At 47.5% G+C, this 24,189-nt stretch overlaps 1 protein-coding gene across 2 annotated transcripts in view; it reads right to left on the bottom strand.

Annotated features, from left to right (window-relative positions):
- LMCD1 (LIM and cysteine rich domains 1) overlaps positions 1-24,189 on the bottom strand; it is a 72,347-nt gene that overhangs the window by 7,087 nt on the left and 41,071 nt on the right. For both annotated transcript variants that reach the window (XM_004714108.2, XM_004714109.2), the window contains 2 exons: positions 22,514-22,769; positions 13,369-13,704 (listed from right to left, as the gene is read on the bottom strand). In XM_004714108.2, coding sequence (XP_004714165.1) covers positions 13,369-13,704; positions 22,514-22,769 — 592 coding nt within the window. The remainder of the gene's footprint in view (positions 1-13,368; positions 13,705-22,513; positions 22,770-24,189) is intronic.

The raw sequence follows: 24,189 nt of genomic DNA, 5'->3' as shown, positions 1-24,189 counted from the left end.
AGTTGCTGTGGCGTCACTGTTATGCCAACTCATGGCAACCTCATATTCCCAGGAGATTCTGGGTAAATTCAAACTGCCCACTTTCTTCTCGAAGCTGAATGCTTAGCCATGGACACCACCCAGATACCTCTTATACACGGGCGAGACTGGGCCTACCCACCTTTCCTTGAGACACTGCTGACAGAAATAACATGCTACATACATATATGTATGTATGTAGAAATAACAGGCATTTCTACAGAACTCTCTCATCCATCGTCTGGTCAGGTTTGGGACCATGAGTCAGGAAAGTTCCAGCAAAGCTATGCTGACAAGAGGAAATGCGTCCGTTCTCAAGCCGAGCTTTGACAAATGTGTGCGCAGGGCTAGCTCCCCACCAAGGTGGCAAGCCTTCCATGCGGCCTTCCCTGTTCATCGCAGTACCTCCACGTCAAAGGTCTCTGCCAGGGCCTGGAGGTCCAGGGAGGTCCAGGAGATGGAGCAGTCATCTCGACTGCAGTGGTGGTGGAAGTCAACCACTCACCAGTTCCACGACCAGACAATTAACTCCCCATTTTTCTTTCTGTGTATGGCCTGGAACGGGAGACACAATGATGTCCTTGTCACCTATGTATTTGCACTTTGGGGCTTGAAGTTAGGAAGCAGTGCTTCACTCTGCTAAGCTCGTCTCCCATTTTCCGTTGGAGAGATGATGATGGAGAGTCAAGTGCTCGGCTGCTCGCTGAGAGGTTGGCAGTTCCAATCCATCCAGCAGCACCTCGGGAGAAAGGCCTGGCCATCTGTTGCCCTTGGAGCACAGTGTACACCCGGGATCACCGTGAGTCAGGATCGACTCAACAACAAACCACAGCCGCAACTGCACTGCTCTGATCAAAGTAACAGATGTAAAGCCCAGGTATTAAATGAATGGCAGATGACAACATTCATCATCATCATTTAAACCCCATCCCAAGCCAGTTTCCATTGAGTTGAATCCAATTCATGGTGAGCACTCACACACCAAGGCTGTGACCTTCACGAAGCAGACTGCCAGGTCTTATTTCCGTGGCACCTCTGGGGGGGGGGGTTCCAATTGCATTCAATACATTGGGCCATCCAGGCCCCCACCATGGCATAACCTTTACTAAAACCCAAACCAAACCAGCTGCTCTGCCGCATGGCGACCTCATGTGTGCCAGAGAAGTATGCTCCATAGGGTTTTCAATGGATGATTTTCAGAACAGGTTTGCCAGGCCTTTGTTCTGAGGTGCTCCTGGGTGGACTTGAACCTCCAACATTACGCTAAGCAGCCAAACACATTAACTATCCTTCTCACACAGAGACTCTACTAGTAAAATGAAACAGGATAAAATCAACTCACTGCCCTCCAGTCGATTCTGACTCTGACTGACCCTGAAGGGCAAGGTCGAACTGCCCATTTGGGTTTCTGAGACTGCAGAAAGCCCCGCCTTTCTCCTGCAGAGCCGCTGGTGGTTTCAAACTGCTGACCTTGCAGTTAGCACCTCAAATCATAACCGCTTCACTATCAAGGCTCCTCTGGGTAAAACTGAAGTAATTAATACAAAGTCAAGACATAAAAAAAATGCTTTCTTTCGTCTTACATACTTTGGACATGCTATCAGTTGGGACCAGTCACTGGAAAAGGACATCATGCATGGCAAAGTGGAGGGGCAGGGAGAGACAGAGGCCTTAAAGAAATGAGTTGACACCATGGCTACCACAATGGGCTCAGACATAGGGACAATTGTGATGATGGCGCAGGCCGGGCCAGTGTGTCCTTCTTTTGAGCACAAAGTCATTATGGGTCAGAACTGACTTGCTGGCATCTGACAACAGCAACAACTAGCCTAGAGGGGACAGGGGTAGACAAGCTGCTTCTTAAGGACACATCCAGCCCAGAACCTGGGTTTTGTTTTGTTTAGGTTCAGTACAGTTTTATAGGAACACAGCCGTGCTGATAGTTTTATGTATCGTCTACGGCTGCTGGCTAGCAAAATGACAGGCTTGAGTACCTGTGACTAGGACTACCTGGCCTGCAAAGACTGAGCTAGCCAGTCTGTCCTGTACACCCAGCCCCCACGTGTAACTCTGGTTCTACTCCAGGATCCTGGTGGCCTAGTGGGTTCTGCACTGGGCTGCTAGCCTCGAGGTGGGCAGTTGGAAACCGTCAGGAACTCCAAGGGAGAAAGAGGAGGTTTTCTACGCCTGTTAAGAATCATAGTCTTGGAAACCCACAGGGACAGTTCTAATCAGTCCTCTAACGTCTCTACCGATCAGAATCAACTAGATGGCAGTGTGTTTTTGAGTGAGTTCTAGTCAACGGAATATTATAGAGCGAATTCAGGGGTGGGTGGGAAATAAAGGCTATGTGGCAACATGGCAAAGTAGTTATAGTCTTAAAAGTACAATCAAGGTAATTTTCTTGGGAAATCAACACATCCTTTACAGTCATGAAAATATCTTCATTCTAAAGAAAGGGGGCCAGATGTTACAAAGCCCAGTAACCATGGTGATTTTGTAGGGCTGCTCCTCGGGGGCTCCTGCCTACAGGTATCTGGGGTGTGGGGTGGGAGAGGGAAGGCAAGGGTTCCCTGGGCTAAGTGTCCTCGTGCCCCAAGGACAACGGGTGGCCGTGGTCAGCCTCTGGGTCCCCTGCTCCCCAGTCCCCCAACTCAGACGGCATAGCGGGTGGCCAGTGGTTTCAAATTCCAGAGAGGAGCTGGTAGCAAAGTCAGCCTGCCCAACCCACAAGCCAAACATCTGCTTGGACCAAGACTTGGAAGTCTTGTACCCACAAGTATGCACCTCTCCGGAGCTGGAGTGCGGAGCTGCCCAGAGGCCAGCTGCTGTAAGTTTCCACTGGTGAGGCAGGCCCCCCACCCCTATCTTCTATGCATTCTTCTAAGGGACATGCGGGGAGGGCTGGATGTCCTGCCTCCCAGGAGGCATTTCCTCACGAAGAGGGATTGCTCTGCAGGCGTGGTGGCTGAGTCCATGTTAGCAAATGACTGCAAGGGATGGCTCAGCTTCTCTCAGTTTTTGCTTTTCCTCATAGTGACTCTGTTTGGTCTCATCCCTTGGCCAGAAAAATGGGTGGCAGTGGGGAGGGGCAAGGCAGGAACAAGTCCCTGCTGGAAAGGCTCCTCAGAGAGAGTGGTGAATGCATTCAGTGCCCTGTCCTGGCTTCCTGCCCCCTTTCTTCTGTTACAAGCATGGGGTGTGGAGCAGGGCGGAAATTCCTGGGCCAAATGACCCTGCCCAGGAAATCTGTAAAGTTAATTTCTGAGACAATCTCCAGTAAGCTCTCTCAATGCAGGGGAACGGTTTAGTGGTGCTGTTACCAATCAGAGGTCTAGGATCACTGCCCACGGGGCTCAGGCGTCCATAAAGTCCCTCCTGGAGGGAGAGGTCGGAGGGATGGTGTGGAAGATGGGGAAGGGGCTGTGGCCATACTGTGGGGACAGGCCCCGGTGGTTGGTTCTGGCAGCCTCCAGGCCAAGACCAATTAAGAATCCATGGAGGAGAGGGAGGAAGAGTCCTGCTGGTGGCTGGTTTGTGTTTGATAGCTCCCAGATGCTTCACTGAGTTACGAGGCCATTGGTCTCGGACACATTTATACACACAGACATGTCCTTGCACGGTGACCCAGATGCAGTCCCGTGGGTGAAGCGGTGAGGGGTGGAATCCAGTCCCACCACTCTCCAGCAAACTGGTAACCTCTTTGCGCTTCACGTTCCTCGTCTGAAAACAGAATAGCAATCTCAACCTGCCACATGGAGTTTTGGAACCGACCCAGGAGGTCAACGGCTACGTTTTCTTGCCCTCCTTATTCTCACCGGGTCTCCTCCTCCCACAACCACCTCTCCCTTGGCCATGCTACGCTGCTCCACGTACAAATGAGGGAGGGAACGAGGGGGATTCGAGGGGCTTTTATTTCTAACTGTCCCCTCAGATTTAAAGGGCTTGCTCTGCAGTGGCAGCGAGTGAGTTATTATCTGGGTTTTTTCTGCAGTGGCATTTCCTCAAGAAGAGGGATTGCTCTACAGGCGTGGTGACTGAAGACGATTCCCATGGTGGCCTTCTCTCCTCTCCTAAGCACTGGGTCATAATTGTGCTCACACAGGGGTGCCCTCTGAGGCGGCGTGGGCAGCCTCAACTCCTGGGTTCACTTGTCAAAGAGACAGACGTGTCTTGGCTGATTTGGGTCACCTGTCCTGTCCTCTAGGCCAGTCCAAAGGCCTGGGTGGTGGGGAGGAGGTGCAGAGGTGCGGACTGGATGTGGTGTTGGGCACGTTCACTTGTCAAAGAGAGAGACATGCCTTGGCTGATTTGGGTCACCTGTCCTGTCCTCTGGGCCAGTCTGAAGGCCTGGGGGGAGGTGCAGAGGTGCAGACTGGATGTGGTGTTGGGCAGGTTCCTTGTCAAAGAGACAGACATGTCTTGGCTGATTTGGGTCACCTGTCCTGTCCTCTGGGCCAGTCCGAAGGCCTGGAGGTGCAGAGGTGCGGACTGGACGTGGTGTTGGGCAGCTCTGGCTCAAGCTGCGAGGCTCCAACAGCCCTGCTGGCCTAGTGGTCATCTGGCTTCACTCGCTCCAGCCCCCAGTGGGAATACCACATGGGCCACAGACTTGGAAAAGTACGCGGGCAATAAATACTCTGCTGACCTGAAGAAACCCTTCCCCTGGGGAGGGTTTGGGGCGGGAGGCCTTGGCACTGTAACCCTGGGCTCTGAGTGGCTGGGCTCTGAGTCTTCCACCGTCCTCATCTCTAGCAGGGTGAGCTGAGGACGGGGAAGATGGCTGCCTCGGACGGAGCTGAGAGTTCCTGCTGGGCAAGGAGAGTGGGGGCTGGGGAGGGGTCTGAAGTCGCCTGTTAGATTTTGTGCCAGTGTTTCCACAATCCCCATGGACGATTTAATGGGGCTGTGCTTTCCCTGGATGGCGCAAACTGTTAATCGCTCAACTTAAAAGTTTGGAGGTTCAAACCCACCCAGAGATACCTCCAAGGAAAGGCCTGGAGATCGACTTCCAAAAAACCAGCCACTGATAGTCCTGCGGAGCACAGTTCTGCTCGGACACACATGGGGTCACCACGAGGCAGAGCCAATTCACCGACCATTTTTGGTTTTGCTTTTGCAGAATGCTATGCAATTCCTCCAAGTTGGCCATTTTTGAGATAATCTCCCAAAAGGAAAAAAAAGAAAGAAAAAGAACCGGGACACAAATAAATCTGGAAAACCATCCCTGTTGTCGTCTCTTGGACACTCCCCTACTTGTGTGCCCAGTGGGTGTCATCCTTTTCTGGACTTACTCTGAAGGTCATCTTCAGCATTGACAGTGGTGGTTCTCAAGTGCGGCCCTGGTGCAGCTGCAGCATCACTGGGGAACTTGTTCGAACTTATTAGACATTCTCAACCCCCACCCCAGATTTGAGTAGGTCACTGAATACAACGAACCTCTGAGGGGGGGCCTCATCATCTGTGTTTTAACTAGCTCTTTCCAGGGTTGCTAACTGCAAGGTCAGCAGTGGGCAATGACCAGTCATTCAGCAGGAGAAAGCTGAGTCCTCTACTCCTGTAAAGCGTTATAGTCTCAGAAGCCCACAGCCAGTTCCACCCGATTGCATATGAGGGTTGCAATGAGGAGGCATCGACTCCAGGGCGGTGACGTTTCAGCTGGCTTGCAACTGAGTAAACAAACACCAACTGGGTTTCTATGTACCAGCAATGAGAAATCTGGAAGGAAAATTAAGGAAACAAATTTATCTAGAATATTATCTAAGAGAATAACTTACCTAGAAATAGATCTTGCAAAGTACATGAAGGACTTATACAATGAAAATGATAAAACACTGCTAAAAGAGAGTAAAGAAGATATCAAGAAATGGAAAGATGTCCCATGTTCATGGATTAGGAGATTTAATATTGTTATGATGCCAATTTTATCCAAAGTGATTCATAAATTTAATATAAACCCAATAAACACCAAAGTCTTTTTATTAGAGTAGAAAACCAATGTTGAATTTTATGTGGATGGTAAAAGACTCTCAACAGCCAAAACAATGGTTAAAGAGAAGAATAAATGAGAAGAACTCACACTTTCTGATTATAAAACATGTGATACAGATACACTAATCAACAGCCTGGTAATGGTATAGCAACAGACATCCAGACTGATGGGACAGAACTGAACATCCAGAAATACATCCATCTCTCCATGGTCAACTGACTTTTGACATAGTCTATTTGCTGGGTCTATTTGATAGGGGAATTAAGAGTCTCTTCAATAAAAGGTGCTGGGAACATTGAATTCCCATCTGAAGAAAAATGAAATAGGATCTATGTCTCTCACCAGACACACACACACACCCCCCCCAAAACAAAACAACAACAAAAAAAACCAGATTCAAAATGGATTAGGATCCTAATTGTATAAGTTAAAATCATAAAATTATTCTTAGAAGAAAAAGCAGAGGCCTATATTTTAACAACCGATTATCTAATAACAAAAACCCCAAATAAGGACAAACGTAAGGACTCTAATACAAGGCATACGCAAACTACCGAACATAATGAAAAATATCCACACTACAGAAGACAAAATAACGACTGGGACCTACTAAAAATACATTTATGCACATCAAGAGACTTAATCAAAAGTCAACTGAGAATGCACAGTCTGGGAACAAAATATTCAGCAATAATATATCAGATACAGGGCTAATCTCCAAAATCTATGGAAAACTACAACATCTTAACAGGAAAAATAGAAATGGGCACAAACCATAACAGGCAACTTATGAAAGATGACATCCAGGAGGCCAACATCCGCATAAAGAAATGTTTGAGATCATTAGCAATGAGAAAAATACACATGAAAACAACAGTGAAATATCACGATATCACCTCACACTGACACTGGTGGCAAAATTCAAAGAAATAGAAAATAGTAAATGCTGGGGATGATGTGGAGAGACAGGGATGCTTTTGCATTGTTGGTGGGGCTTGAGAATTCTACAACCACTGTGGAACTCAGTGTGGCCCTTCCGAAAACAAATGCAAATATAAGTACCTTGTGATCCAGCAATCTCTCTACCGGGTAAATCCCTTAAAGAAATAAAACCTACAACATGAACAGACATATGTACACCTGTTTATTGCAATTATTTCACAATAGCCAAAACAAGGAAATAACCCCAAACCCCAACTATAGAGGAATGGAAAACAAGCTCTGGTATATTTGAACTATGGAAATTTATGCATTAATAAAAAACAATGACCCCTCTCTAAACACTGCAAGACATGGACAAAACTAGGAAACATTATGCTTAGCAAGCAAACTCAGTCAATCTTACAAGGAGAAGTACTTAATATGATCATTTTTATAAGGAAATTCAAAGTGGAAGCAGCATGGTTTGTACACCAAAACACAAGACACTGATGACTACGAAGAGGCCAGGGATGGGGGCACGAACAGGGACAGGGCAAGGATGAGGGGCAGGAGTGAAAAACAAACAAACAAACAAACAAACAAACAAACAAACAAACAAGGAGGGTTTAACAGGACATTGCTGCTGATTTAATTTTTGAGGTGAGCTAAGTGACATACACACACAACATTTTTTTCTTCAAAAAATGATATTTTCAATCCTTATTACATGCATGTGAACGTTGGACAATGCATAAGGAAGATCGAAACAAAAAAATGGGTACATTTCAATGATGATGCTGGTGAAGACTCTTCAAGGTACCCATGGCCTACTAGAAGAAGGAACAGATCTCTCTTAGAAGAAGCACAACCAGAATGCTCCTTAGAGGCAACGATGGTGAGACCTCGTCTCATGCTTTGGACATGTTCTCAGGGGAGACCAGTCCCTGGAGAAGGCCATCAAGCTCGGTAGAGTGGAAAGGCTCGAGAAAGAGGAAGGCCCTCCATGAGATGCATCGGCGCAGGGGCTGCAGCAATGGGCTCAAACCTACGAACAATGAGGAGGCTGGCGTAGGACCGGCTGGTGCTTCTTTCTGTCTTATACAGGGTCTCTCTGAGCGAGAACACGACGCTTCACGAGAACAACAGGAGATGGAATGTGTGGCTCAGATAAAAATGAGACAAACAAAAAAGCAAAACAAAATGAAAAGAGACAATGACCACTGTGAGTGTGGTGGTGGAGAAACTGCAAGCCTTATCCATTGCTAGTGGGAAGGCTACATCGCATAGCTATTGTGAAAACGGAGGGGGAGTTGCTCTAACAACGGAACACGGAACTAGCACATGGCCCAGCACGTCCACGCCTAGCTAGACATCCCAAGACTTGAAAGCAGAGACTCATATACTCGGATGCCAATGATCACAGTAGCACAATCCACAGTAGGTAACACGTCGAAACAATCTAAATGTCCATCAACAGAAGAATGAATAAACAAAATATGGCACGTACATAAAACGGATTGCTACTCAGCGAGTAGGAGAAATGAAGTCTTGATGTAGGTTACAAGATGGATGCCACTTGACACCATGCCAACGTGAAGTAAGTCAATCACAATAGGGGAACTATTATACAACCCCACTTATATAAAAAGAGAAGAAAAGCTGAGTGAGAATAGTATGCATTATTATACTATTATATGACCTTATATAAAAAGACAAGAAAAGCCGAGTGAGAATAGCATACATTATTCTACTATTATATGACCTTATATAAAAAGCCAAGAAAAGCCAAGTGAGAATAGCATACATGATTCTACTATTATATGACCTTATATAAAAAGACAAGAAAAGCTGAGTGAGAATAGCATACATTAGTGATTACCAGCATGCAAAGGAGAGGGGAGAGATGGTTAACAGTAATAGAACTATGGATTTGATTAAGGGGAGGGTTGCACAGCCAATTATTGTAATTACTACCCATAAGCCATATACCTTTAAAAAGCTGAATTAGCTAAAGTTATGGGATAGATACTTTTACAACCCTAGAGTGCAAAAGGACCAGCTGCTGAGGGCTGCTTACTTATGACCAAACATCTCCTTGGTTTGGGGTGTTTGGACCACGGTTTCAGGGGGTTGTCTATCCAGTTATTGGTCTAAGTAATAGGTCTAGTGCTTCTGTGGGACCGTCTAGCTACTGCATGGTTGCTGGGGCCTTCGAAGCTTACAAGTAACCACCGAAGGCCCACGATCTTTATTCGCCTGGAGTAACACAGGAAGGAGAGTGAGGCAGAGGAAGGCATAGGAAGTGGGCTGTGTGGCTAAAGGCCTCGATGAACAACTGCTGCCTTTGCCACGAGAGCAGAAGAACTGGATGGCACTCTCCTATCACTACTGAACATTTTGATCAGAGATTCTATGGAGGAATCTGGATCAAAAGGGGGAAATGCAGACTAGAAGGGCAAGTGCTTGTGGACTCAGATCTCCCGAAACTAAGAAGGCTGGTTGAACCCCTGCAACTACTACCCCGCGATCATCGTCAAACAACGTCCCCTGAAGTGCTCTTAAAACCAAACCAAACAAAACAACCCCCCCCCCCCAAAAAAAAAACCAGTTTAGTTCACCTACTAAAAAAAGTCTGCCTTGAGAACTATGCTGTTTTAAGAACTACCTGTATGGGAACCAATGGAAGATGAGGCAGAAACCTGTGGGCCGTGAAGTCATGCTACTGAAGAGGGATAGCTCAAAGGAAGACTGGTTGAGCGTGGCTGTATACAAACGTAATCACTGTCACTACAAGGTTCGTGCAAACACTGTTGAACTGGTGTATGTTGTACTGGGTATTCGCTCCACAACAAAACCAAAAATTACTGATGGAGAAAACCCTGTACCACATGGGCGCACTGGGCATCAGAGCTGACCGAAAGGCAGGGGGCCTTTTTGTTTGTTTGAATGTTGCTAAACAGTCATCTATGAAGAGCCTTGGTGGCATAGTGGGTCACGGAAAGATCAGCAATTCGAACCCCCCAATTCTTCAAGGCAGAAAGAAGACTTTCTGCTTCTGTAAAGATGGTTGGCTTCAGAAACCCGCCGGGGCAGTTCTACTTTGTCCCGCGGAGCAGCTCGGAAGGCGGGATCGACTCCGTGGCAGTAAAGTGTTTAGAATCTGAAACAACCACGTGCGGCAAGCCTTGTTCTAGCATCATTTTTTCCCCACCTATCTCCCTTTTTGGCTTATCTTTGTTTCATATGTCTCTTTTCGGATATAAGATTTCATACTGAGTTACACACTGGTAGGTTCTCAAGTTCAATGGCTTAGTGACTTCTAATGAAGTTCCCTGCCCTTCAGCAGGGAGACAAAAAATCAGGCTTCTTGCCTAATGTGAGAGCTACTCTGTGCTGCCCTTTTAAAGAAACCAGGGGTGCACAGAAGACACAGGGTGCCTGGCAAACACGTCCACCTCATGTGGTCACTCACAAGGGTCAGAGCAGTGCACGGAGCACAGCCAGATCCATCTTAATGTGGGGTCGCAGGTGACTCGTGGTCTATAGCCAGTCATGAGCACCTCGATCTCCTTATCAGTATTCAGCCACCTGCCTCAAGGAAATAAACACAGAGTTACACATGGACACCTAGTCTTCTTTCTGCCCTAATAGAATAATGAAGAGGGTTCTAGAAATCAATGCCATCTAGCCAAAAGAGGATCGGCTTTAGGGTCAGCAAAGCTGGATTCTAAGTCCCAGCTCTGTCCCTTAGAAGCTATGCGATGCTGAAAAATTTACCTAGCCTCTTTGAATCTCAGAGTCCTCACTTGTAAAATGTTATTGGGCAAATTCACCCTACAAGGCAAATGTGTGACTGAAATACAGACTGTGAAAGTCTGAGCCGAGTTTGGAACCGAGGAGTGTAATAAATGTGGAATTGAAATGCCAACATCTTGCTAGGTAAGATGCCACCCGGATTGTTCCCTTATGATTCAGTCTCAGCATGCATTCATTCCCATATCACATACTGAACACCTAATATAGCCATTAGCAGTTTATCAATTGTTTTGATACTGAAGCTGTGCCATCAGTTCTTCAAATATCAGGAGGGTCATTCCTGGTGTACAGGTTTCAGAGGGCCATCCAGGAAAATGGCCTAGCGACCTACTTCTAAACATTAGGCCAAGGAAAACCCAAGGTCACACCAAGGGCCACACCAGAATATTCTCTGACACAGTGCTGTACGATGCTAGAAGCTACTCAAACAACAAATATACAGTGGCTGCGGCAGTGGATTTAGGCCTAGCCACAATTGGGAAGATGGTGTGGGGCCGGGCAACATGGAATTACCATAAACTGGAGGTGACTGAGCAGCCACTGCCAACTTTCTATGGCATGTGGGGCCGACCCTGAGGGGAATTCGTGCTCAGCATCTGGAGGGGTACCTGACCTTAAACCACTCATCACATACTCCGTTACTGGGCGAGGAAGGAGAAGCCTGCCTTCTTTCCATTTCCAATGCTTTCTTTCCATTTTCCAGGCCTGGAATTGCCCTTGACCATCCAGGACTGTTGTTCAGGGGACTCTGGTGGCACGGTGGTGAAGTGCTTGGCTGCTAGCAGGTAGGTCAATGCTTGGAATCCCCGAACACCTTGGCAGCAGAAAGGTGAGGCCGCTGTTTCTGTAAAACATAGAGCCTTGGAGCCCTGGGGGGCAGTTCCACTCTGCGGAACCAATGTGATTGGCAGTAGGTTTTGTCCTGTGTCCTTAGGGCTGCTTAATGTTGCCAAGTGTCAGAAGTGTTTCCTAAAAGTGACTGTAGGCAAGGCCCGGGATCTCAGGCCACCACAAACACATGCTTGGGGTCCCCATCCATTGCCGTGGAGACTATCCATCAGAGCAGAACTGCCCCATAGGGTTTCTAAAGCTGAAAATCTTGGTGGGTGCAGCTGGACTCACCCTTCTCCCAAAGAGCATGGTGTAGGTGGGAACCCCTGACCTTGCCGTTCGCAGCCAAGTTCTTCATCATTGTGCTGCCAGGACTCCTTATTCGGTATAAAACACATCCTCAGATTGGCATCTTTGTCATTGGGAATGGCAACAAGAGTGACCTTTCAGAAGTGTCCCCATGACGGAAAAAGACGTTGTTTCCACTTATACTTACCGAGGATTTATGCTTTTAGGACAGACAGGGACTTGACAGTGGATCAAAGGCAGGGCAGGAGAGGATACCGGGTTATTAATTGCATCGGCTCTGTTTTGTGTCGTTCTTTGTCTTAAGGTCATGCATTCTTTATAAGAAAATGTCTGTCTGAAACATCATTGCCAAGCTGAAGGCAGAAGGAATAGACTTTGTTTTTTTGTCATAAGAGTTCTCAGGTTCAAAATCAAAAAGGTAGCGGGTGGCTGGGGACCACGACCTGTAGTGACACTAGCCCCGTGTGGGACCAGGTTCAAGCTGTTCCTTTGGTACAGGAGCCAGAACGGACTTGATGGTAGGGGGTTTCATTTGGAGGCTACCTTAAAGGTTGACAATTCCACCTTGCCCGGCGAAGCTGTGGAAGGCAGGCCAGAGATGTGTTTCTGCCAAGATTCCAGCCATTGAAAGCCCTATGGAGCCGTTCTCTCAACTCTGTGTCACTCCGGGTCACCATGAGTTTGAATCCACTCAACGGCAAGGCTTTGGGTTTTTTGGCTTGGGATGCAGCCTAAGGCAAGCCCGTTTGCAAGGCCTTCATCTCTGAAATGTTGACTTTTCTGGTCTTTCTCTAAGCAGCTTTTGTAAGTGGCTCCATCCCCGACAACACACCTTGCCCTGAAGGGAATCTTGACAGCACTGCTGGCATCCGTTGAGGCCTGGCACTGAAAGCCTGCTGCAGTTGCCCTTCACCCTGACAATGGAAGCCGAAGTGCATGCTGCTGTTGACTCCGGGAGCTTTCCCGGTGCTGGGCGAGTAACACAGCTAATCACATTTTCACACATGAATGTATGTGTGGCCTGACTCTTCAGGGAACCCATTCCCACTGACATCGCCACCTGGTATCCCCCAATCCCCTAGCCAATGCACTTGCCACACAGGGCTTCTTGCAATCTTGACTGCACAGTGCTCTCTTCAATTTAGGGCTGTGTGTGTGTGTGTGCATGCACTCATCTCTTTAAGGGTGCACACACCTTCCTCTGAAAGCCTAAGGCTTGGGAGTCTCCTAGTCATTCTTCAGAGCCCAGCTTGTGCCGCCCCTCCTCTTGGAAGGCCACCCTGACTGCCTAAATAATGGGAGATGCCCTTTCTCTGAGCTGTGACTGTTTGGAGGTCTGTGGACTCCCACTGGACAGTGGGTCTCTGAAAGGTCAGTGACTTCGCATGATTTTCCCTGGGACAGACTGGCACAGAGTAAATGGGCCACAAATACTGTTGCCTGGGCCAATTCCAACAAACCCAGAGGGAGGAGATACTTACGTATTCCACGTCTTTGGACAGGTCCCCGATGCTGCCATTCGTGGTGGGAGCAGTGGTCTCCGCAGCCTCTGGCTTTTCCTGTTGCTTCCCTTCCTCCTTGGGCAAGCCACCCTGTCCTGGGAGGGCCACCTCTCCCACGCCAAGGGCCTCACTCTTATATTGCTTGACAAATTCCTCCATCACTTTCAACTCATTCTCTAAAAGTCCTCGGCAGCGCGAGGGATCCTGGTCATAGATGGGCAGCTGACGCATGAGCTGGCGCCGACGGTAGGAGGCACCCTCAGTGCCCGTCACCGGCTGCTTCTCCTTCGGGATGAGCTCCATGTACTGGAGGCCCTGAGGAAGAGGGTGGAGAAGATCACATGAGGTGGGCCTGTCTCCTTGTGTCTCCAGACTCACGTTGTCAATTGGGGCCCAGGCAAATACACAGTGCATGATGAATCCACTGAATTTAAAGATTGCTCTTTTCCCAGAAATATTCTGAAAGCCCTTCTTATTCCCTAACATGACCAGTCACCTTTAATACACATGGTCTTTACATTTAATGTAGAGCAACTTTCTCCCTCAAATTACAAAGCAATGCAGGCCACCACTAAGGAAACACAGTGTGGTAGTTACATAATCTGGTGTCAATTTGGGACTTGAGAGGATTAAGAGTGAAGGGGTGGAGTCTAGTCTGTCAATCAGATCATAGCCAATGAGGCCTCTATGTGGACATAGTCTTCTCCTGAGAATTCTGGAAATTCCTGTTTTTCTTCCTTGGAGGTGGGAGACACTTCTCTCTCTCTCTTCCCGCTCCCTGACAGACCCTCTACTGACAAGGCTGACTCCCTGCGAGACATCCCTGAGGAGGAGCCACATGGACCTACCTTGATGCAGCCCTGGGAACTGGAAGAGCCACATGAAGACCCCTGCCAGCACTGAGATGCTTACAACACCACTGGATCCAAAGACTTTCTACCCACTGGCCTGTGATCGCCCTGCACTCAGTGTCATTGCATGTGTTTCGTGAGTCTGAAGAGGGCTTCATATATCGGTATTGGACATACGAGCTAATATCGGACTTATGGGCTTGATCTGGACTGGGTTGAGATGTTTTCTTAATGTACAATTACCCTTTATATAAAACTCTCTCTTAGACACATACGAGTTTATATGGATTTGTTTCTCTAGTCTACCCAGACCGACACACACAGATTAGACAAAGGATGAACATGCACATTTTCATGCCTCGTTTTCCCCTTGCATTTGGTGCTTGTTGGGAATGTGCTTTGTCTCGGTCTTGGTGAGACCGACAAGGAAGTGTGCATAGGTGCAAATGCATCCAGGTTGTACTTCAGTTTAAAAGGTAGCTTTAAACCTATGCCTCCTTGGTCCACAGTAATTGTTTGTTAAGCAATTTTTAACCTTTCAGATCTTTTCCAATTATATTTATTAGGATGTGTGTTAGTGTCTGAAAGTGTTTGGGAATGTCCCATTCAGAAGGGCTCCCTGCTCAGTGGACTCTGTTTCTCTAATGATTGTGTCACCCCAGGCTCACAGTGTGTGTGGGCCAGACAACAATCTGATGCAAAACAGAAGCCCTGGTTCGAATGGGCAAATACATACGCCACCTGTTCACTAACTAGAATTATTATTGTATTGAATCTGCAATCGATGAATGAATAATTCATTAAGAATGACTATATTGCGTATTCTCCATATGTTTATTTTTGAATGGCATTGAGAGAGAAAGGAAATTGCACAAAAAGCCAACTCATGGCGACCCCACAAGACAGAGGGGAACTGCTTCCTGGAGTCTCCTTGGCTGCCATCCTTACAGAAGTGGATGGCCTGGCCCCGCCCCCACAGTGCCACAGGGTGGATTCCAACTGCCGCTGGGGCCTCATTTACTCTGGGACTAGGTTTGTACACAAGGATTTGAAGTTAAGACCTTTTTTTGGTTGTTGTTGCTCATAACATCTTTATTTGTTATAGCTCCAAATTGGAACAAAATTGTCCTTTAGTGGATGAATGGCTGTGGTGCATTCATATCAGGGGTGATACCAGCCATAAAAAACGAACAAACTTTTATATACAATTTGATGACTCTCAGCCATTCAGAGTGAAAAAGAGCCACTATCAAAAGATAACGTACTGGACATTCTTGGATGGTGGTTCAAATCTCTTGTTTCGAGGATGCCCAGTAATGGCAACGTCAGACTACCACATATTTGCTATTTTCCTACTCTCTTTGCTTTTTAAGGATATGTTCAGCAGGCATAGCTCTGCCTTGGTGAATGCGTGTTATCGAAAGTTCTTCCCTATTACCAAACCGCATTATTTTTGTGTAAATACTATTCAGTCACTAAAGTTTTTAATATGTATAAGCCAATACTCCATGTATTGAGTCTAAAACACTGTCCTATACATGCATACTTTCCTTTCCTCAACAGTGTTTTAAATTCCATACCATTGGCTATTAAAAAAAAATCATTTTATTGGGGGCTCTTAGAGCTCTTATAACAATCCATACATCAATTATATCAAGTACATTTGTATGTATCTTGCCATCATCATTTCAAAAACATTTTCTTTCTACTTGAACTCTTGGTATCAGCTCCTTTTCTATCCTCCCTCCCCCAGCCTCCTACCTTTATGACCCCTTGATAAATGATAAATTATTATTATTTTCATATCTTATCCATCCACTGTCTCCCTTCACCCACCTTTCTATTGTTCATCCCCCTGGGGGGGCGTGTTCTCCATCACTCATTATGACCGGTTCCCCCTTCCTCTCCCTGCTTCCCCACCTGAGTCATCATGACCATAAGATTAAACAAGCTTGTCTTTCACCCAAGGAGATTTCCCACCTGAAAGCCACTTTTCTACGATCACGTGCTGGACAGAAGCCACTGTGTAAGACGTTTAAAATAATGACAGAAATAAGTCAAACTAGCTGATTTCACATGGGCTGTCTCTTGTCATCGTCGACATATCCTTGCTGGGAGAGAAAAAACCCAAAAAACCTCTCCCATCTTTCTAGTACTGACTAGAAGAATCATACTCCTCACTCCTTAATTGGAGCCCCCGGGTGGTGCAAACGGTAACTGCACTGGGCTGCTAACTGAAAGGTTACAGGTTTGAGGCCATCCTGAGACACTTGGAAAAGCCTGGCAATCTAGCACCAGAGAAAGACCCCCTGGAGCACAGTTCTACTCTGATGGTCGGGAATTGGAGCTGGCCTGATGGTCCGTGGACTGGTTTCTCCTCCTTAATGGTTTACAACCCAAAGACCGAACTCACTAACCTGGAGTCAAGGCCAACTCAGAGTGGCCCTATAGGACTGGACAGAACTGCTCCTGTGGGTTTCTGAGACTAACTCTTTGAGGGAGTAGAAAACCCATCTTTCTCCCACAGAGCAGCTGGTGGTTTTGAACTGCTGGTCTTGCAGTTAGCAGCCCAATGTGCAACCACTACTCCACCAGGGCTCCTCTAGGCATTTGTGGGAGGGTAGATTCAAGCCTCTAGTCTAGCAGCTCCGCCCATTCCTTGCGGGCAAGCTATGTACTTCCTACATGAGTAGCAAGAGTGAGGGTTCTGGAATCCACCTGTCCTTAACAGACGTCCTGTAACCTATAATCTGATTGTTAATAGCAGCCAGGAGGCTCCCTTGCCACTCGTTCAACGTAACACAGGCTTCCTGGTCCCGAATCATTCCCACATCAATTGCAGATCATGCCATTGTGATCCCTAGGATGCTTTTTGGATTTTTCTTTCCAGTCTATCTTAGTATGGGAGACCTGCTGAAAGCAGTTCTCCATCACAGCTACCTGCAAGGCCCTGCTGACAGCCGTGTGTTGACTGCATGAGGTGCACGAGCTAAGAACTGAACCTGAGTCCTTGGCACCAAAGGTCAGAATTCTGCCATGGAACCACGACAGCCTCCAAACCTCCAAGCCAAATACGATATGATACAGTGGGATGCGATATCCAACACAACACAACAACACAACACAACGTAGGACAGGAACGTAACAGGGGCTTCTGCCCTGCCTGCAAAGGGAATGAACAAAGGACCCCGTGGGAACTGGCTTGGCAAACATGTTCACCTTGAGGCCAGGCCCTAGGGCAAACCCTGACACAGGACTGTACAGGAAGACAGCTCTAAGACGTCTTTCCCTAGTGAGATTAGAAACAAACAACGCATGAGACCCATGGGTGAATGGAAGAACTGATCACAAAGTTGCTTGACCATTTGTAGAGTGGTAACCCTCCCCACTTTGAAAGTCACCTGAAAACGAGAAGCATTCCCCTAGACCACGTCCCTGCGCAATTCACGAGGGGGAACCCGGTTCAGTCCCAGAGAAAAGTGGATCTTATTTATGCTGAAGGTGGCCCCCTTCTCGATTGTCAAGAGGGACCTGCTTCATTTCTTTCAAAGTGACTCTAAGCTGTAATGAAATCATGGCTTAACTCTTTGCTGCTGCTGCTGGTGTGTGTGTGTGTGTGTGTGTGTGTGATTATCTCAGGACCCTATCAAACCAAATGGGTTTGGAACTTGATAGTTCCCCTGTGGGTGGCAGCCCAGGGCCGAATTTTACAATATATATTAAACAACCTAGAATTAAGGAATGTTGGTAAAGTACTGAGCAGTTAATAAGTGCTGAATGTATACTACTGATCTTCCTTTCTCTTTCCTTTTCTTTCTGGGGGCTTGTTGGTTTTTTTAAATCTGTGATCAAAATTTTCCATTGTTGAGAAGAGGGGGGTCAAGCAGAGACCCCAAACCCATTTATAGACAATGAGACACAGAAGGGTCACAAAGAAGGGATGGGTCAACCAGGGATCCTTGAGGCTTCCTCACCCCCCTATCATGACCCCAGCCCTGCCTTTCACTGATGGCTAGACCTGAGCATGTGCATAGGTACAGATAAGAGATGAGAGCTCATGACATATGGAATATAGGAACAGGGAAGGGAAGAATGGGAGTATCGATACCAGGAGGGTAGGGGAAAGTGGGGCAATGAGGGGAGGAAGGACATACTGCCCCTCCCCACTCAGGGGGACAAACAGACAGAAACTGGGGGGGAAGGGAGACAGTGGTCAGTGTAAGATATGAAAATCATAATAATTTATAATTTATCAAGGGGTCATGAGGGCAGGGGGTGGCTGGGACAAAAGAGGAGCTGATACCAAGGGCTCAATAGAAAGTAAATATTTAGAAAATAGTGATGGCAACCTATGTACAAATATCTTTGATACAATTGATGTATGGATAATGTTATAAGAGCCCCCAATAAAAATGATCTTTTAATTAAAAAATAATCTTTCTCAATGTCACAGTATATAAGAACTATACAGAAAAGTTGTTAAAAATGTAGATTTCCAGGCACCAATCCCCAGGAACTCTGATCCCCTAAGCGAGTTGTGCAGTTGGGAAGGCTACATTTTAAATAAGATTCGTAGGTAATCTGGCCCAGGAAGGCAGTCAGCCCTCAGACTACACTTGAACTACGGTTTTCACACCCCTCCTGCAAGCATGAAATCCAGGCCGTACACTGCCGGTGCTCCTTAAGCCTCGAGGCAGCATCTGAGCAGGGCTGGGGAACCATTCTAGCTTCGCCAGGCCTTGTTAAGGCACTCATTCTCAAGGGAGAAATGGGAATCTTGGTAATACCCGAGAGAGGCCTAAATGAATACTTAAAACCCTGGAGAACCCATTGATTCTGCCTCGGAGCGACCCTCTTGAGGACAGAGTAGGACAGTCCCTTAGGGTTTCTGAGACTGGAGTCTATGGAAGCACACAGCCTCCTCTTTCTCCCACTGGTCAGTGTGGGTGCAAACCTTCGGCCTGCATTCCTCACCACTGCACACTAGGCCCCCTCGACCCCCCTCCCCAGGGTGGAGGGAGTCCCAGACCCACATCCTTAACGGGACATCATCCCCTTTAGGGGATGTTTGCGATTAGATTTGCTGGCCTTGCAAAACCTTGTGTCTCCTTTTACACGGATTATTTTCCCCCCATTCACCTCAGGAGAGGCTCCTAATTAAGAAAAAAAATCAATCTAGTTTAAAATGACTTTTCTTTAAAGAAGTATAATGAAATTATTAGGGGCATGAGCTACTTCCTGGCTTATTAACTTTAATCATTCAAGGGCACCTACGCAGAGTGGAATCAACAAGGTCTCGAGCTATTATTTCCACATTGATATGACTGGTAGCCACCTAAATATTAATGTGCACATGGATAACTTTTTTTAAGGGCAGAAATTTACACTTGGACGATGCTCTAAAGAAGAGAAGCTCAGGGCACAAGGCCAAGGGCAAGGGCACAGCACACCAAAGGGCACAGGACATACTATTTCCCACTGACAATTGTTTTCTATCCTGGGCCTGATCCAGGTCATTCCATTCCTTCCCTTTGCTGCTGCCACACTGATCTTCTTAGAACCCACCGGCTCCACAGCGGATCGCAGTGTGGAACCAAGGGGAACAACGGGGAACCCGTCCCCTGCGGCGCAGTCTCAGTCGTCTGGTTTTGGGGACAGGAGAGAGAATCAGGGAGAGGCTATCTGGACTAGTCTGGAGTCTGCACACGCGGAGTTTCACAGTAAACAAGTATGAAGAAGCGTGTTGAGAGAGGGGCAAGGCAGGTGACGGGGCTCACAGGGCTCAAGGTGAGAGGTCTCGGTGGTTGTCCCGCAGCCCGAGTGGTGGGAACGGCAGGTACACTTGGCTGCCAACTCAACGCCGGTTACCTGAGGGCACCCAGAGCCTCAAAAATAGCCAGGCAGAGAGCCGAGAGATGGCGATTTTGCGGTAGAGCTGTGCATTCCCGTCCCTCAGTGGGTAACTGAGACAGTAAAGAAAAACAAGGGGCTCGGGTGACAGAACCAAAAAAACCCAGATCTGGCCACCAGTCATGCGCAGAGGTGGCCCGCATGTCCTCGACCCAACCTTTGGACGCCAGAAGGCAAAACCAGACACCCCACTGATGTCCTGGATGTGGGCAAAATGCCATATTTGAGACACTCTTCTTGATTGAGGATGTGCGGCAGATTAGTCCTTTGGCTGAGAACGCCAATCAGATGTCGGCCGCTGACCTAAAGGAGCTTGGCCCAGGTCTTGGAGAGCCACCACTACAGGCACAAGTCCTGGGACATTTGGCTAATCGAATCACAGCCCCTTCTTTGGCTTTCAACCTTCGCATGTCTCCATAGTCACACAGAATAAGCTGGAAGATCTCAGTGAGAAAAGCCATCAGGATCGGAAACCTTGGTTATTGAAACCCCTGCATGCTAGCTGGCACCGATACAACAGCAAGGGTGAGTGGTTGCCGTGACTGGGAATGCCTCATGCAGACTGGGTTCTCCCTTAGCGTCTGCGGGGAGAGAGAGCCCCTGTCTGAGGACACCTCCTGGTCTTGTGGGTTCAGAGTATAGACACCCAGTCTATATTGGGCATGTTTGCGAAGAACTAACTGCCCAGGGGTGTTTTCAGATGGCCAAGGGCGGTGGACAGAGCCCTTGAGCGTCAGGGAATGCGGGCTCAAGCTCAAGATTGATCATTTGATTGATTGATTCTGTGCCTGGCTGAGAAAGTAGCTAACCATTCAGGCCCTCAATTTCCCTTCTGCAGTGTTCAGCTAGGCTGCGCCATCAGGGTCTTGACCCCTGACCTCTTCACTTGATCCTCACCACCACTGATTGCCAGAGGAAGGGAAATGGGATTTCCCTGTGCAGGGAAGGGGCCAAATGAGGGGGTGGATTCTGACTGACCAAAAGGGGCAAAAGAAAGTGAGGGCGGGGCTCACTTCAGTAACTCCTTGTGGTAGTTACATAATTTTGTATTTGGAGTCTAGTCTGCCAATCAGCTCACAGCCTGACGGGGTCTCCTTATAGGTGTGACCTTCTCATCGGGAGGGTCCTGGGAATCTCCCACCTCTCTCTGCCTTTACCTTTCTGATATCAAGTCACTGGGAGAGCTGCCAGTACGCTTGGATTCATGGGACTTTACATCCACCAACCGGAGTTGTTCTTGAATTCTGCATCATTGCAGGTGGTTTTGTGAGTCTGAAGAGGGACTTATGGACTAGTATTGGACTGATGGACTTGAGTTGGACTGGGCTGGGATGTTTTCTTGATAAATAATATCATCTTGATATAAAGCTCTTCTTACACATATATGAGTATCCCTGGATTTGTTTCTCTAGTCAACCCGGCCTAACACAGTCTTTATGGAGGTCAAGACTGCATGGGATTGATGGGCCAAAATGGTACAAGACTTGGCATCGATCTTGTGAAACCTACCCTGGGCATCACAAAAGGACTGTTGAGATGCAACATACTACTTTCCTCTAGTTCCTAAATGCTTCCCCCACCCCCCATCATGATCCTAATTCTATCTTACAAATCTGGCTACACCAAATCTGGCTGTACACTGGTACAGATAGGAACTGGAAACACAGGGAATCCAGGGCAGATGATCCCTTCAGGCTGAGTGGTGAGAGTGGCGATACCAGGAAGGCGGATAGGGTGGAAAGGAAGAATCAATTATAATCTCCTCCCTGGGGGACAGACAACAGAAAAGTGGGTGAAGGGAGACGTTGGACAGTACAAGATATGACAAAATCATAATTTAAAAATTATCAAGGGTCCATGAGGGAGGGGGGAGCAGGGAGGGAAAGGAAAAAATGAGGAGCTGATGCCAGGGGCTTAAGTGGAGAGTAAATATTTTGAGAATGATGAGGGCAATGGATGTACAGATGTGCTTTACATAATCGATGTGTGTATGGATTGTGATAAGGGTTGTATGAGCCCCTAATAAAATGATTTAAAATAAAAGACTGTCGAGAGAAGTGGGGCAGGAACTACTGAAAAGTACTCTTGGACAAAAAGTGTAAAATGTTTGAATGCATAGTCACCCAGAGATTACCTCACTCATAATGTTGACATCTGGGCCATTACCAAAGCCTCCTGTCTGCTAGCAACCCTAGCGCCAAGTTAAATCAGTGAGGCAGAAACACAGCTGAGGCCAGTTACTCCTACCCATATCATTACTTTGTTCTCTCCCTACCTCAGCTGGGGAATTTAGCAACCCCCAGAAGGCTCATCTTCACGAAGATGTGAGGAAAAACCACTTGGTTAGATGGATGCTGTCTTACCAGTTTCTGGGTGACTCCTGGGGGAGCCCACTCATACGTGATGGTGTCAAAGGTGGGATCTTTCCCAGTGGCGATGGGGTTGGTCATGATCATTCTGTTCCTCTTGTAGATCCGGATGCCATCCCCACCTTTCACTCGGGCTGTGAGGGTGGAGTACTTGGAGTCCATCAGCAAACGGCCAATTTTCCGGTCATCTTCCAGGTCAGAACTTAGGCAGTGGTCCTCTTGACTGCACTTACAGGACTTGCATATTTTCCTAGGGAGAGAGGTGGGGACAGGTGAGATCAACCTCGGGAAATGAGCGGCAGAGCAAGACGCATCCATTCTTCTGAAGGTAAACACAGAGTTAGCAGCAAAGCAGAATAAGAAGACAGAAAGTTTGCTGAGACTGGGAACTGCCTTTGGGAGATGACTGATCGACATTCCTCACTGTGTGTGGGTTAGAAAACTTGACCTCTGCTGATGAAGACAGCAGCATGCTTTTCCTCCTTGGGGTCATGACTGATGAACTCATCAAAGAGGGTCTAACGTCAGAGTTTGCACCGTCCATGGACTACACCCAAGCCACAGTCTGCTTTGAGAAAGGCAGTTTTAGGAAAGCCCAGCTATGCTCATTTATGTACATTCTGTAGAGAGCCTCCTCACTAACACCTTTTTTTCAGTTGAGGGGACTAACAGGATCCCCCAGACTCACAGATCCAAAATGTTTACTATCTGGCCTTTCCAGGAAAAGTTGGCTGATAGCCACTCTACAGAATTATTCAAATTACCTCCCAAGATTCATGAGCCTAGAAACTTCACAACTTTAAAAATTATGTTAGCACACACACTGAAAATTTTCCTCAAGACAATTTGGACAGAACCCAGGCCTTACATGAATATTTGTAGCAAACTCCTTGGGCTGCTGAGAGATTGCTGTTCACTGGGTGAGGCACGATCATGAAGCTGGGAGAACAAGAATCACCCTGGGAAGGTTCCAATTCACTTGAGAGTCTAACGCTTCTCTCTGATAATGACATTGAAAACAGTTGTGTCTGGCTGCTCTCTATCACGATTTTCATGTTTAGAGATCCGGTGTTACAGGATGGAAGAAGAAACTGATGCTCTGTCCTTCTGGCCTGCAGCCCTGGGTGTGCTGAGCTGGGTCTCCCATGTGCACATGGTCAAGGGAGCAAAGCTGTTAAGATTGGCTGCAGGGATGGGAAGGTCTAGGCGAAGATCTAGGTGATGGAGACTTCACGGCCACTTAGACAACCACTTCCCAGCCACCAAGGAAGCCTTGTTGCCTCTTCTGCCAGGGGCAGATTGATGAGTTCCGTTGTCGACCACAAATATTGACTGTGGGTTCCTGGCACATGGCTTGGTCATCCACATTAGTGGTTCGCAACTGAGGTCAATGCTGCCTTCCAGGTAACATTAGTCAATGTTTGGAGACATTTTTCATAGCCAGCCCTGGGGGTTGCGGTGGGGCAGGGTGAGTGGTGGCGGCGGGGTTGGAGAGGACTGCTATTGAAATCTGTGTAGAGATCAGGGATGCCGCAACACATCCTACAAAGGTCAGCGCAACCCTGGACACACAGGATTAAACAGATCAAGATCTATCAACCATGATAAGGTTGAGAAATCCTGTCCTATGGGAAGAGACTACCACCTGCCGGTTTTTCATGCTGTGGCAG

Source organism: Echinops telfairi, unplaced genomic scaffold, assembly GCF_000313985.2.
Source record: "Echinops telfairi isolate 266 unplaced genomic scaffold, ASM31398v2 ScPeMD7_7474;HRSCAF=8512, whole genome shotgun sequence".
NCBI classification, from domain to species: domain Eukaryota; kingdom Metazoa; phylum Chordata; class Mammalia; order Afrosoricida; family Tenrecidae; genus Echinops; species Echinops telfairi.
Note: the sequence above shows the minus strand (reverse complement) of the source record. Positions and strands in the feature narration are given on the sequence as shown.